Source organism: Mangifera indica, chromosome 12 (genome assembly GCF_011075055.1).
Source record: "Mangifera indica cultivar Alphonso chromosome 12, CATAS_Mindica_2.1, whole genome shotgun sequence".
Taxonomy (NCBI): domain Eukaryota; kingdom Viridiplantae; phylum Streptophyta; class Magnoliopsida; order Sapindales; family Anacardiaceae; genus Mangifera; species Mangifera indica.
In genome coordinates, this window is record NC_058148.1 from 11738122 (window position 1) to 11753392 (window position 15271).

At 35.1% G+C, this 15271-nt stretch overlaps 4 protein-coding genes and 2 pseudogenes across 4 annotated transcripts; 1 reads left to right on the forward strand and 5 right to left on the reverse strand.

Moving 5' to 3' along the window:
- Positions 1-173: 173 nt before the first annotated feature.
- Positions 174-2405, forward strand: LOC123230341 (transcription factor DIVARICATA-like). Its single transcript, XM_044656526.1, has 2 exons — positions 174-630; positions 1568-2405. The coding sequence occupies exons 1-2, from the start codon at positions 281-283 to the stop codon at positions 1959-1961; spliced, it is 744 nt and encodes a 247-aa protein (XP_044512461.1). The 5' UTR covers positions 174-280; the 3' UTR covers positions 1962-2405.
- A 2605-nt stretch (positions 2406-5010) lies between these two features.
- Positions 5011-5543, reverse strand: LOC123192207 (annotated as a pseudogene).
- Positions 5544-10065: 4522 nt separating this feature from the next.
- Positions 10066-10683, reverse strand: LOC123230364 (germin-like protein 9-3). Its single transcript, XM_044656555.1, has one exon. It carries the CDS (start codon positions 10681-10683, stop codon positions 10066-10068), a length of 618 nt encoding a protein of 205 aa, XP_044512490.1.
- Positions 10684-11137: 454 nt separating this feature from the next.
- On the reverse strand, positions 11138-11670 carry LOC123192064 (annotated as a pseudogene).
- A 1252-nt stretch (positions 11671-12922) lies between these two features.
- On the reverse strand, positions 12923-13540 carry LOC123230363 (germin-like protein 9-3). The gene has a single exon (XM_044656554.1). It carries the CDS (start codon positions 13538-13540, stop codon positions 12923-12925), a length of 618 nt encoding a protein of 205 aa, XP_044512489.1.
- Positions 13541-13996: 456 nt separating this feature from the next.
- Positions 13997-14617, reverse strand: LOC123192169 (germin-like protein 9-3). Its single transcript, XM_044604621.1, has one exon. It carries the CDS (start codon positions 14615-14617, stop codon positions 13997-13999), a length of 621 nt encoding a protein of 206 aa, XP_044460556.1.
- Positions 14618-15271: the final 654 nt, after the last annotated feature.

Sequence of the window (15271 nt, forward strand, 5' to 3'; positions counted from 1 at the left end):
TATTTAAATAATTAATATGAAAAAAAAAAAAGGACAACTGGAGGCGAAGGTGTCCAGGGGAAAGAGCTAACAGGCGAAAGAAATAGCCAATAAAAGGAAAAACGTGTGAAATTAGGAGTCTGAGTTGTTGCTTCCATAACAAAACAAACAAAACTTCGAAACCTCCTTCGACTCAATATAAATACCTCAATTTACTCTCAAAATCAAATCTCCCACCAAACTCAACTCGCTTTCCCATTAATTTCGTCCATCAAAATCCAATATTCAGTTCTGTTTCCACATGTATCAAGACCCCAACGCCTTTCACTCGTCTTCGTCAACTCACTGGAACCGACTCGAGGACAAGCTCTTTGAACATGCCCTTGTTTTGTTCCCTGATGAAGTTCCCGATCGATGGCAGAGGATAGCCGATCAAATTCCCGGGAAGTCTCCCCGCGATGTCAAGGAACACTATGAGGTGCTCGTTCATGACGTCACTGAGATTGACTCGGGCCGAGTTGAGTTGCCTTGTTATGCTGATGAGTCAGACGATTGGGACTCCGCCGGTCAGATCTCGTTTGGGTCAAAGCCTGTTAAGCAGGGCGAGCCTGAGAGGAAGAAGGGTACTCCCTGGACGGAAGAAGAACACAAGTATGATTTCAGTATTCAATTTCTTTTTTTCTCGTTCTAGATGATGTTTGAGTAAATATTTCATTTTTGAACCATTTATGTTTGAAAATTAAATCTCTCTCTTTTTTTTATTTTGGGGATTTCGTTTCTTCGAAGTGAAGAATACAACTCAGGCTAATGCTAACCTGTTAATATTTATTGTTTTTATGTGATTTCATTACTATTTTAAGACGAGGGGTTTTCTTTGACCTTTCTGGCTCAATCTAACCACGTTTTTCTTTTTCCAAAATCGGTTTCCACTGACAAAAATTATTATAGCCATTTTTTAAAGTCTTGAACAAGTTTTGTTAAAATGTTATGTTACTAAAATCCAGTATGACTCTGAATATGCTTACTGTTTTTACGAGCACTTCTGGCATCATTAGAATCTGTAAATTGGTTTTAAGTGCTTTGCCAGGAAGAGCTTCTACTCATCAACTACTTAAAAGTGCTTTCTACAAGGCATTCCAAAGTCATTAAACATTTTTCTGGACTTCTCTGGGTGGCTTGAGTGCTTTTTTTTATAATGAGCTTTCAAACTAAGAGAACTTGGAGACTTGTTTGTCTTTTATAATTTGAATTTGGACTGACTTTTTACTTAGGTTTGAACTTTTTGTTAGTAAAACATATTGCATAAGACTCTGCATATTTTTATTTTATATCAAACATAGGCTATTGTTCTGTAGTTCTATATAAGGAAAAAAAAAAAGTTTTGGTGAATATGACAAAAGTTTACATTTCATTACTCTAAAATAGAGTTCATTTGTTTGAAGGGCACAGTTTTTTAATTTAGTAAACAACAATAGCATTTGGATTATGTGCTTTTAGATTGCTTAAATGGAAATTTCCTGTACTTACCGTTCTTTTAGTAGCATTTGGATTATGTGCTTTTCTAATATTCAGTGGGTCTTTGTAACAGGTTATTTCTGATTGGATTGAGTAAATTTGGCAAGGGTGATTGGAGGAGTATTTCAAGGAATGTAGTGGTGTCAAGAACACCAACCCAGGTGGCTAGTCATGCCCAGAAGTATTTCCTTCGCCAAACTAACATGAAGAAAGAGCGAAAAAGGGCGAGCATCCACGACATTACCACAGTGGATAGCAAGCCAATTCCACTGGCTGTAGACCAGAACTCAATGGGTCTGGCTGTAGACCAGAACTCAATGGGTCTGCCTGTTGACCAGAACTGGAATCCTCCCCCTGCAGTTTCAGGTCACCAACAGCCACCTACATATCAACAGTTTCCTCCACCAAATCAGTTTCTCAGTCAAGGAGGGTCAATGGGGTATCAAAACTATGGCTTTCCCATGTAAATATATTTAGATGTGCATACTTTGTGTATAAAGCAATAGCATGCTTTAAATAGTTCAATTTGTAAAGTCATATTCATGTTCATTTTAGCTAATAGGTGATTAGTAGTATTAAGAAAGTAGATCTCACAATCTAGGTTGAGTGTTTTGAACTATCTGTGGATAGTGAGGAAACGTAGTGATGAAAAGTTTAGAATACTGTAAGACATATTCAATTCAACAGACATATTCAAACTGTTTTTAAACTGTTGGCTTCTTCGAAGAACAAGATTTGTTGGCTGCTGAGTATAGAACAAAGCCAAAACTTAACTGCCGCAAGGTTTAGATACATTTTGAAGTACTGAAGCTTATTAAATCATGTTTATGTTCAATTGATGCTGTATTTTTTATTGAATGTAATATTGCCTAGTAGCGAGAATACATAACATATGGCTCTCATTTCTGCAACCTTTTGTATGTCTGGAAATTGTTGAAGTTTGGTGTTAGTTTAGGTGACCTTTTTAATTGAAGTTTCTACGAATGAAGCACAACTTGTTAAAATAATATTCAGAGTATATTCTTTCCTCCTATATGATATGTGGTTTTCCTGTTATTGGATTTCCTTTCATTTATAACATTAGTTATGAACCAATACACAGTATATAAAAATATGATTTTATATTATTTCTGAGATGTGTCAGAGTGTAAAATATCCTTTTGCACTTTACTACTTTAAAAATCGCCTCTTTCATCCCTACAACAGCAAAACTAAGGTTTCAATAATTTCCTAATTACAGCTGCCAGGCAACCCTTTTTTAGAGGTCTCTCAATTTCGCCGCACACAAAGGAGGATCTTACCTCCGGTCGGTTACTATTGTTTCACTGTTGTTCTCTCCTTTTTTCGGCTATAACAACATGTTTTTGTGGGTTCCTTCTCACCCGTTTTTACGTTTGTCGTTGTTTTCTTTTTGTTGTTTATCCCTTTTTTACTGTTTGACCCTTTTTCCAACCTTTGATAGATGTTTTAGTGGTTGTTTTTCTTTTTCGGTGACAAACAAGTCATGACGATCCGATTTGAGGGGCACAGTAATCAGACCCACCATCATTGTACTGAGTAAAGTTTATGGTTTCATTATGCAGTTCAAACCCAGACCTCCTGTACATGAATCTTACCATTCTGCCACTTTTGCTAGACCCGGAGTCAAGTCATGACTTTCTTTTCTGGCGCTGTAACAGAAAAGTCCTTCTCCGGCAAACTCTATAACAGATGACTTTATTCTCTGACAACCGAGTACTGTCTTATATCTTTCAAAGAATCTCTTTTTGACGACCAAACAGACACTCTCAAAGCTCCGACGATCTCCTGTATCCGATCTGTTCTGTGAGGTGTCGTTTTTCCTCCTACATTTCAAGAAATTTTTGGTGGATTTGGATTGGGCTCGGATAAATATTTGTACTGGGCCATTTGTTAATTACCTTTTGGATAGTTGGGCTTGGATGAATATTTGTTTTGGGTCATTTTTCTACTCATTTGTGTTGGATAGGGGATATTTATGTTGGGCTTAAATTTTGGATAAAGTATTTGTGTTGAGCTCGGAATTTGGATGCTATTTTGTCTATAATTATTTATGTTTGGTCACTCCGTTGGTGATCTGTTGGGCCCATTGAATTAGTTACACCTAGCCTAATAAGTTGGATTTGATAGTATGTAGATTTTTGTTCCATTGAAAAAGTAAATTTCTCATAAGATATTAATTAAAATAGGTAATAATTTTTCTGTTTAATTTTTTTTTAATGTAAATGTATAGTAGTTTTATTTTTATAAGTAAATTTAATTTTAATTTTAATAATACCCTCTTGGGTAATTACGTTACTCTCGATTAATTATGTTAAATTTGATATAATTTTTTTCAAAAATTTGATAAATTTTGATCTGAAGATTCAGTAAGTCATATTTAAAAAATTCAAAATATATTTGAAAATTGATAAATTTTTGTTTAAATACAAATAGAAACAAAAAGATTAGCATAAGTAAGGAAAATTGTAAGTGTAAACAGATAATACGTAAAATGTGCATAAAGTGAGTAACATATGCGTAAAAGGTGTATAAGAATTATATATAATATATAAATATAAAAAAACCAAACAGTGGGTCCGTAAGGGTGTGCACACCTTCTCACCTTACGCAACCCTGTATATATAAAATTATTATTTATATATATTATAAAATTATATTAAATAAAATAAAATATTATATTAAATATAATATAATATAATATAATATTTAACAAAGCATAAAGAAATTTGCTCCCCTCCGCTGAACGGGGGTGTGTGTGAGGTGTGTTGATGGCCCCTGCTGGAAACTGTAACAAAGCATAAGAAACACTTTGGCCGTCTAACGCAGGAAAATTTGCTAGAGTAGCTTTAGTTGTTGTGAAGTTTGATGGATCCCCAAAATAAACCGCACTGTGCATGCCTGGGATGGTAAAGAAGTTCCCGTCCAAGTCATTAGCACTAACATTTGCCGGAAGTATAAAGTCTATGAGCATATCTGGATCACCTGCCATGGCAATGGCAAGTAAGAGAAAGAATGGAATTGATTTGAGAAAATTTGAGGCCATTGGGAAATACGAGAAGTGTTTGTTTATTTTTTGGGTGGTGTACGTCGTAATGTACCCAAGGACACAAATTTATAGTGGTTGTTTTGCCAAGCTTTATTCTTCGTTTTCAACGAAGTTTCTTTTCTTGATGGCCGGCTGTGCTGGAAGATGATGATTCCTATGCTAGCTTGATAATTTCCTTTATGAAATTAATTGTAGCTTTTGGCAAGTCTATATATATTGTTATAGCATACATAATGGGTATAAATTTGAGCACAATCAATAATATATTATTATAAGATTAAATATTATTTTATTTTTAATTCAAGTAATTATTTCAAGTCTAATATCCATCAACACCAATAGAAAACTGAGCAGTGCCACCAGCTAGCCTAACAATTTCTGAAGGAATAGAGAGACAGTGAGTAATATTTTGCTGTCATCGCACTACACTCCTGGGCAATGGAGATACTTTAGGCCCTGGGTGCAAGGCCTTTCTTGAGCTTCTGGATAGTTGCAACATCAGTTTTGAAAGCCCTAGCAAGAACGTAATCATCAATGCCATTAGTAAACACACTGAGAGGAACTGAAACTGTGCCTCCATCTGCACTTCCAAAGGCGGAAATAGCTGTTGAAGGCTGCTTTGGATCGTCATTAGATTGATAATGCACCAGTCCCTTCGGAAACACAAACCTACCTTCATTCTTTAGAGTTTTTTCATATAATTTGTTATTGGTGTCAATAGATCCAACATTCGGCCTAATAACAACAATAGCTCAGCTGAACGCGGCTGCAAGTGAGGTGGGTTAATAGATCCTGCTGAAAATTGTAGAAAATCGTAAGAGATACCTTGACCATCCAGAGCCGGAAAGTTTGTTGAACTAACTTCACTACTACCTCTGTAGTTTGCTGGAACTACAAAGTCTGCTGTGATTTCTGGATCACCTCCCATGGCTACTGCAAGAAAGACCAAAAATGGAATTGATTTTATAAAACTTGATATCATAATGATGTACTGAGAAGCTAACTAGAGAGAGATGAGAGATGAGAGATGAGTATAAAGGCGACAACATAAAATTTGCAATGGCTGTGTTGGAGTGTCGATGAATTTTCTGTTCATTTCACTAAAGTAAGTAAACAAGGGAAGCCATTATTTGTGTATATACAAGCTGCAGCTACTATTAGCGGGGGATGCAAACTGACACAGCCCAAAATAGCTACCTTGATTTGTTGTGGATAAGTGAAATTCGATGTCAATTTTAGAACCCTTATCAAGTATGATATATCATTAATACAAGGGAGAAGGACTATTTCACCCCCAACTTTTGATGCGTTCTCAAACTGCCACCCACGGCAGATGAAAATCCACTTTTCCCACCCATGAGCAAACTGCTGTCCAATTTTTTAGTTAGGGACAGGGGCAAAATCATAATTTGTTATTTAAAACCTTAAAACTTCAAAATTTTACCGTTTCCCCCTCTAGGTTTTAAAAACTAATAACTAACCCATCCTCAAAGTTTAAAAAGTTTAGTTTCACCCCTGGGGTTTGCTTCCTTCTCCGACCACCACCGACGACTGACGCATTCGACCGATCTCTCATCTCCGACTACAAAGGACGACGAAGGACGACCCTTCGTCGCCCAGATCTAAACGAATAGATGAAGGATGACGCTTCGTTGTCCTTTGTCGTCGCGTCGTCCAGACGTGACGAGCGACAAAGAGAGAAGAAAAGAGACCTTCGTCGAGCGATCTCCCAGATCTGGACGATGAGGGAAGTTTGAAACCGATCTCCCAGATCTGGACGACGAGCAACGAAAAGAGGTCTCTTCATCGCATCGAGCGACGAAGAGTCGCATCGTGCGATGAAGAGATCTTCGTCTCCTCGTCGCACCGTGCGACGAGGAGATGAAGATCTCTTCGTTGCACCACCGCCGTCGCACCAGGAGAAGGAGGAGGCCAAAGAGGAAATCGGGAGATGAAGTTGAAGAATGGGGTGAAATGCTAGTTTTGAAAGTTATAGGGGGTGGCTGTATTTTAAAAAATATGGAAACCCTAGGTTTGGGGTTTAAAAACTTTAGGTAAGGTGAAAATGTTAGTTTCTAAAACCTAAAGGAGGTGAATGGTAAAACCCTCACATCAATTTTGGGAGATTAAATTGAGGGGTATTTTTGTCATTTCATCTAACAAGGGTAAAATAGATATTTTACCCTTATACAAACATATATCATCCATATTAACAACTCATGGGTGAAAAAAATAGATTTTCATCTGTCGTGGGTGATATTTTAAAAACACATCAAAAGTTAGGTGGGAAATAGTCCTTCTCCCTTAATACAATTTTAGCTAGCACATTTATAGGAACTGTGGAAGTAACACCATCGGTAACGGCAAAAAAATTATAATTTTGTGCTACCTTCATACTACAATATTTGGCCCTGTATAGTGGAGAAAGACATTATATATCTGGTTTTCACAATTTTGACTACTATTAATTAACAAATTAAGCAGTAATTAATAATTTTTTATCCCAATATTTTTAATAATATATCACACATCGAGATAGAGAATTGAATACCATTATTAATGTAGATTTTTGTGTGAAGTATATCATCGTTTATATAAACAACAAATTAGTTTAAATATTTTGTCTATTGATCAATAAGTAAACTAAACATATATGCACCATTAAACTCCATCACGATATTTTTGAACTAAATCTATTAAATTCATTTATATAGGAGATTATTAAAAAATTGAATGAATTTACTTATTTTTTGTTTGTTAAAAAGTTAAAAGGTAAAAAATTATCGAATTGACATGTGATGAAAGTTAAAGAATTGAAAGTTAAAAGGCAAAAAATTTATATTTACGGTGAAACTCATTGTGAAATTCAATGTGTTCTCCCCTTGAACTATTATTATAATTAATAAGGGGGCTCCTCCTCTTGTTTCCTCACACAAAACTTCAAGCTCTTAGTTCCTCCTTAATATCTATTGATTTTTCTCTTCGTTTTTAAGTGTTATTTAGGTTATCATGTGGTGAAATTCAAATTTAATTGAGTTCATCAATTTAGATGCTATTTGTGTTGAACTTGGAATTTGGATGCTATTTTGTCTATAATTATATATGTTTGGTCACTCTGTTGGTGATTCTGTTGGGCTTATTGAATTAGTTACGCCTAGCCTAATAAGTTGGATTTGATAGTTTGTAGACTTTTGTTCCATTGAAAAGGTAAATTTCTCACGGGATATTAATTAAGATTGGTAATAATTTTTCCGTCTAAACTTTTATAGGTAAACATACAGTAATTTTATTTTTATAAACAAATTTAATTTTAATTTTAATAATACTCTCTTGGTTAATTACGTCACTCTTGACAAATTATGTTAAATTTGATATAATTTTTTTAAAGATTTGATAAGTTCTGATTCGAAGATTCAGTGAGTCATGTGTTAAGGATTCAAAATATATTTAAAAATTGATAAATTTTTATTGAAATACAGATAGGAACAAAAAAATTAACATAAACAAGAAAAATGATAAGTATAAACAGATGGTATGTAAAATACGTAAAAGATGCGTAAGGTGAGTAACGGATGCATAAAAGGTGCATAAAGCGCGTAAATGGTGTATATAGTACATAGGGTGCATAAGAATTTATATAATATATAAATATAAAAAAACCAAACAAAGGGTGTGTAAGGGTGTGCGCACCTTCGCACTTTATGCACCCCCATATATATATAATTATTATTGATATATATAAATAATAATTATGTATATATATAAGAGTGCGTAAGATACGAAGGTGCACACACCCTTACACACCATCTGTTTCGTTTTTTTTATATTTATATATTATATATAATTCTTACGCACCCTACGCATTTTACGCACTTTGCGTACCCTCTGTTTGGTTTTTTTATATTTATATATTATATATAATTCTTACGCACTCGTTACTCACCCTACGTACCTTTTATATACTCTACACACCACTTGTTCGCATTCACCATTTTTCTTGCTTATGCTAATCTTTTCGTTCCTATCTGTATTTCAACAAAAAATTTATTAATTTTTAAATATGTTTTGATTCCTTTAAACATGACTCATTGAATCTTCGAGTTAAAACTTATCAAATCTTCAAAAAAAATTATGTCAAATTTAATGTAATTAACCAATAGAGTATTATTGAAATTAAAATTAAATTTACTTATAAAAATAAAACTACTGTACATTTACCTAAAATAGTTTAGACTAAAAAATTATTACCGATATTACCATCTTCTCACACCCCATCAATACCGTCTTTAATGGTATTAACTATGTAGTGGTAATTTGCTCACCTTACATCTGTCTCTCATCTCTCCTTTGTGGTCAGTCATATACGATAGCTCCAGTTGAAGATGTTGCCATTAGTTTTGTTGATCCATGTCCGTGCTAAAGCTATTACATCCAATACCGCTACTTAATTCCATATATATCCAAGATGCTCAATTCCTTTTGATTTACGTTTTCATCAATCTCTTTTTAGTTTTCTATGTTGGACATCAATACGCTATATATATGTATATACTTTTCACAATTTTTTATCAAAGATCGTTTATAATATCATCATATCACACGCTTATCTTTACATATATAAAATTTTAAGATTGTTATATGATATTCTTTAACTTACAAAATATCTCTTTAAAAAGAGTCTCTTTAATAAAATCTATTTGAATGACCACAACTAACGATCAATCGTAAAATCGTAAAACCAACAATTGAGGAACCCATTTTGTTCTTTAGATTGCAAGGAACACATGTAGACATTTTAGTAAGAGGTAGTGAGAAGGCCTTTGGTTGACAACAAATCATCTGAAAATTTTTAATTATTTTGTCTCTAATTATTTATATTTATCTTTCTTTTATTTATTGAACAGAATCATTTATTTATCTTTCTTTTCTAATCAATATCATACATGAATTGACATCAAATCAAAGCATAACGCTATAAATTGGTAAAGAAAATTAAATCAACAATGATTAAAACTGTTGATTAAATTTTAAGACTCAATAGATGCCGCCTCTTTGCCCATGGGAGATTAATGTTATCCTATATAACAATTAAATATATACAAACAAAATAATAATACTAAAAATAATGACAACAAAAGCATAAGAAAAACAGAAAAATATGAGATTTATTTTAAGCCTTGGAGACAAGGCCGATCCCTTGAGCCTCTTCTTGACATTTACCATATCGATTTTGAAAGCCTTGGCAAGGATGTTATCATCAATGCCGCTTGTGAATACATTGAAAGGAACTGAAATTCAGCCAAAGTTACTTTTAATTATAACAGTATTTACTTCTGAAAATTACCACAATGATGGAACTTCACAAGCAAGGACATCAAAGTCTTAATTTTGCCACATTATTTGTTGTTAACAAATAATCTCCACTTATTCTAACAACGCAACATAAATATTAAAATAATCAAAATAAACACAACAAAAAATAGATATGATGAGATTATTTCGATTTAAGCTTTGGGTGTGAGGCCGGCTTTGAGCTTCTGGATGGTTGCAACATCAGTTTTGAAAGCCTTAGCAAGGATAACATCATCAATGCCAGTGGCAAACACGCTGAGAGGAACTGAAACTGTGCCTGCATTAGCACTTCCAAAGGCAGAGACAGCAGCCGCAGGTTGTTTTGGATCATCATTTGACTGATAATGCACCAGTCCCTTAGGAAATACAAAAATGTCTCCAAATTGCAGAGTTTGTGTATAAAGCGTGTTATTGGTATCAACGAATCCAACGTTCAAGCTCCCCTCCACCACAAAGAGTAGCTCTGCTGAACGGGGGTGTGTGTGAGGTGGGTTGATGGCTCCTGCTGGAAACTGTAACAAAGCATAAGAAACACTTTGGCCGTTTAACGCAGGAAAATTTGCTAGAGTAGCTTTAGTTATTGTGAAGTTTGATGGATCCCCAGAATAAGCCGCACTGCGCATGCCTGTGAAGGTAAAGAAGTTCCCGTCTAAGCCATTAGCACTAACATTTGCCGGAAGTATAAAGTCTGTGAGGATATCTGGATCACCTGCCATGGCAGTGGCAAGTAAGAGAAAGAATGGAATTGATTTGAGAAAATTTGAGGCCATTGGGAAATACGAGAAGTGCTTGTTTATTTTTTGGGTGGTGTACGTCGTAATGTACCCAAGGACACAAATTTATAGTGGTTGTTTTCCCAAGCTTTATTCTTCGTTTTCAACGAAGTTTCTTTTCTTGATGGCCGGCTGTGCTGGAGGATGATGATTCCTATGCTAGCTTGTTAATTTCCTTTATGAAATTAATCGTAGCTTTTGGCAAGTCTATATATATTGTTATAGCATACATAATGGATACAAATTTGAGCATAATCAACAATTTATTATTAAATGATTAAATATTATTTTATTTTTAATACGAGTAATTATTTCAAGTCTAATATCCCCATCAACATCAATAGAAAACGGAGCAGTGCCACCAGCTAGCCTTACAATTTCTGAAGGAATAGAGAGACAGTGAGTAATATTTTGCTGTCATCGCACTACACTCCTGGGCAATGGAGATACTTTAGGCCTTGGGTGCAAGGCCTTCCTTGAGCTTCTGGATAGTTGCAACATCAGTTTTGAAAGCCCTAGCAAGAACGTAATCATCAATGCCACTAGTAAACACATTGAGAGGAACTGAAACTGTGCCTGCATCAGCACTTCCAAAGGCGGAAATTGCTGTTGAAGGCTGCTTTGGATCGTCATTAGATTGATAATGCACCAGTCCCTTCGGAAACACAAACATACCTCCATTCTTTAGAGTTTTTTCGTATAATTTGTTATTGGTGTCAATAGATCCAACATTCAGCCTAATAACAACAATAGCTCAGCCGAACGCGGCTGTAAGTGAGGTGGGTTAATAGATCCTGCTGAAAATTGTAGAAAATCGTAAGAGATACCTTGTCCATCCAGAGCTGGAAAGTTTGTTGAACTAACTTCACTACTACCTCTGTAGTTTGCTGGAACTACAAAGTCTCTGGTGATTTCTGGATCTCCTCCCATGGCTATTGCAAGAAAGACATAAAATGGAATTGATTTTATAAAACTTGATATCATAATGATGTATCGAGAAGCTAACTAGAGAGAGATGAGAGATGAGTATAAAGGCTACAACACAAAATTTGCAATGGTTGTGTTGGAGTGTCGACGAATTTTCTGTTCATTTCACTAAAGTATGTAAACAAGGGAAGCCATTATTGGTGTATATACAAGCTGCAGCTCTACTATTAGCGGGGGATGCAAACTGACAGTGCCCAAAATAGCCACCTTGATTTCTTGTGGATAAGTGAAATTCGATGTCCATTTTAGAAGCCTTATATCAAGTATGATATATCATTAAAACAATTTTAGCTAGCACATTTATAGGAACTGTGGAAATAACACCATCGGTAGAACATCCATCCAACGGCCAAAAAATTATAATATTGTGCTACCTTCATACTACAATATTTGGCCCCGTATAGTGGAGAAAGACATTATATATCTGGTTGTCACAATTTTGACTACTATGAATTAACAAATTAAGCAGTGATTAATAATTTTTTATCCCAATATTTTTAATAGCATATCACACATCGAGATCGAGAATTGAATACCATTAAGGTGGATTTTCGTGTGAAGTATATCAATATTTATATAAACTAACAAATCAGTTCAAATATCTTCTTGTCTATTGATCAATAAGTAAACTAAACATATATACTTTTGCAAGGAAAATTTCAAAAAGTAATATTTACCTATTTTATACACCGTTAAACTCCATCACGATATTTTTGAATTAAGTTCATTAAATTCATTTATATAGGAGATTATTAGAAAATTGAATGAATTTACTTATTTTTTGTTTGTTAAAAAGTTAAAAGGTAAAAGATTATTGAGTTGACATGTGATGAAAGTTAAAGAATTGAAAGTTAAAAAGGCGAAAGATTTATATTTACGGTGAAACTCATCGTGAAATTCAATGTGTTCTCCCCTTGAACTATTATAATTAATAAGGGGGCTCCTCCTCTTGTTTCCTCATACAAAACTTCGAGCTCTTAGTTCCTCCTCAATATCTATTAATTTTTCTCTTCATTTTTAAGTGTTATTTAGGTTATTCATGTGGTGTGGTGAAGTTCAAATTTAATTCAGTTCATCAATTTAGAACAGTGATAGAACTTCACAGGCAAGGACATCAAAGTCTTAATATTGCCATATTATTAATTGTCAATACATAAACTCCACTTATTTTGCCAACCCCACACATGTAACACTGAAATTATAAAAATAAAAATAACAACAAAAACAGGTAGGATGAGATTATTTCGATTTAAGCTGTGGGTGTAAGGCCTGCCTTGAGCTTCTGGATAGTTGCAACATCAGTTTTGAAAGCCTTAGCAAGGATAACATCATCAATGCCGGTGGCAAACACGCTGAGGGGAACTGAAACTGTGCCTGCATTAGCACTTCCAAAGGCAGAGACAGCGGCCGCAGGTTGTTTTGGATCATCATTTGATTGATAATGCACCAGTCCCTTAGGAAATACAAACATGTCTCCAGCCTGCAGGGTTTGTGTATAAAGTGTGTTGTTGGTATCAACGAATCCAACATTCAAGCATCCCTCCACCACAAAGAGTAGCTCAGCTGAACGGGGGTGTGTGTGAGGTGGGTTGATGGCTCCTGCTGGAAACTGTAACAAAGCATAAGAAACACTTTGGCCGTTCAACGCTGGAAAGTTTGCTAGATTAGCTTTAGTTATTGTGAAGGTAGATGGGTTCCCAGAAGAAACCGCACTGCGCATGCCTGTGAAGGTAAAGAAGTTCCCGTCTAAGCCATTACTGCTACTATTTGCAGGAGGTATGAAGTCTGTGAGGATATCCGGATCACCTGCCATGACAATGGCAAGTAAGAGAAAGAATGGAACTGATTTGAGAAAATTTGAGGCCATCGGGGGATATATGAGAAGTGTTTGTTTATTTTCTTTGGGTGGTGTACGTAGTAATGCACGATGGGACACAAATTTATAGTGGTTGTGTTGCTGAGCTTTGTTCTTGATTTTCAACGAAGTATCTTCTCTTGCAGGCCTGCTGTGCTGGAAGATGATTTCTATGCTAGCTGGTTTCCTTTATGAAACTAATTGCAGCTTCTGATAAGTCTATGTTCATTTGTTTTAATAGATGTTAGAAGTTCCAAAATGAATTGCTTAATGAGGAGCATTATTAGCATAAATAATATGTACAAACTTAGCACAAATAATAATATATTAGCGTATAATGAGATATTAGTTTATCGTTAATTTAATTACTTAACAGTGCCACCGGCCTTAGAATTTCTGAAGGAATAGATGGACTGTGGTTAATATTTTGCTGTCATCGCACTACACTCCTGGGCAATGGAGATACTTTTAGGCCCTGGGTGCAAGGCCTTCCTTGAGCTTTTGGATAGTTGCAACATCAGTTTTGAAAGCCCTAGCAAGAATGTAATCATCAATGCCACTGGTAAACACATTGAGAGGAACAGAAACTGTGCCTGCATCAACACTTCCAAAGGCAGAAATAGCGGTTGAAGTTTCCTTTGGATCATCATTAGATTGATAATGCACCAGTCCCTTTGGAAACACAAACATATCTCCAGCTTTCAGAGTTTTTTCATATAATTTGTTATTGGTGTCAATAAAGCCAACATTCAGCCACCCTTTTAACAGCAACAATAGCTCAGCTGAACGCGGGTGTGAATGAGGTGGGTTGATAGATCCTGCTGGAAATTGCAGAAAAGCGTAAGAGACACCTTGACCCTCCAGAGCTGGAAAGTTTGCCGGACTAACTTTATTCACTGTGAAAGTTCGTAGGTAGTTTGAGTTAACTACGTTGCGCAGGCCAGTGAAAGTAAAGAAATTTCCATCGACTACACTGTTACCACTGTAATTTGCTGGAACTACAAAGTCTGCTGTGATTTCTGGATCACCTCCCATGGCTACTGCAAGAAAGACCAAAAATGGAATTGATTTTATAAAACTTGATATCATAATGATGTACTGATAAGCTAACTAGAGAGAGATGAGAGATGAGTATAAAGGCTACAACATAGAATTTATAATGGTTGTGTTGGAGAGTCGATGAGTTTTCTGTTCATTTTCACTAAAGTTAGCAAACAAGGGAAGCCATTATTAGTGTATATACAAGCGGCAGCTCTACTATTAGCAGGGGAAGCAAACTGGCAGAGCCCAAAATACCTAGCTCGATTTCTGGTGGATAATTGCAATTCAATGTCAATTTTAGAAGCATCATCAATACAATTTTAGCAAGCATATTTACAGGAACTGTCGAACTAACACCATCGGTGGCGCATCCTTCCAACGGCAAAGGAATTATAGTTTTCAGCTACCTTCATACTGCAATCTGACCATGTACAGTGGATATTGTTTATAGTGCCAAACCTGGACTGAATTGACCCGAGCTCGAAAGCCAACTCAGTTTGATTTAATTCAAATTCCTATTAGTTGGAATTTGAATTGAGTTCAAGTTAAGAAGTTTTTCTTGTTTTGAAACCAAACCAAATTCAACACAAAGAGAGTTCGTCTCAATTTGACTTGCAAACTAGGTAGATTGTTTGTTTCGAATTATGTTAAGTAATTATTAAATGACATCATTTTGTTAATGAATTATGAATTCGAACAATG

Bases quoted from the DNA above. Each gene is read 5' to 3' on its own strand.
- LOC123230341 (XM_044656526.1), top strand. From the start codon at position 281: ATGTATCAAGACCCCAACGCCTTTCACTCGTCTTCGTCAACTCACTGG. The intron at 631-1,567 runs GTATGATTTCAG...TCTTTGTAACAG, and splicing joins TGGACGGAAGAAGAACACAA to GTTATTTCTGATTGGATTGA.
- LOC123230364 (XM_044656555.1), bottom strand. From the start codon at position 10,683: ATGGCCTCAAATTTTCTCAAATCAATTCCATTCTTTCTCTTACTTGCC.
- LOC123230363 (XM_044656554.1), bottom strand. From the start codon at position 13,540: ATGGCCTCAAATTTTCTCAAATCAGTTCCATTCTTTCTCTTACTTGCC.
- LOC123192169 (XM_044604621.1), bottom strand. From the start codon at position 14,617: ATGATATCAAGTTTTATAAAATCAATTCCATTTTTGGTCTTTCTTGCA.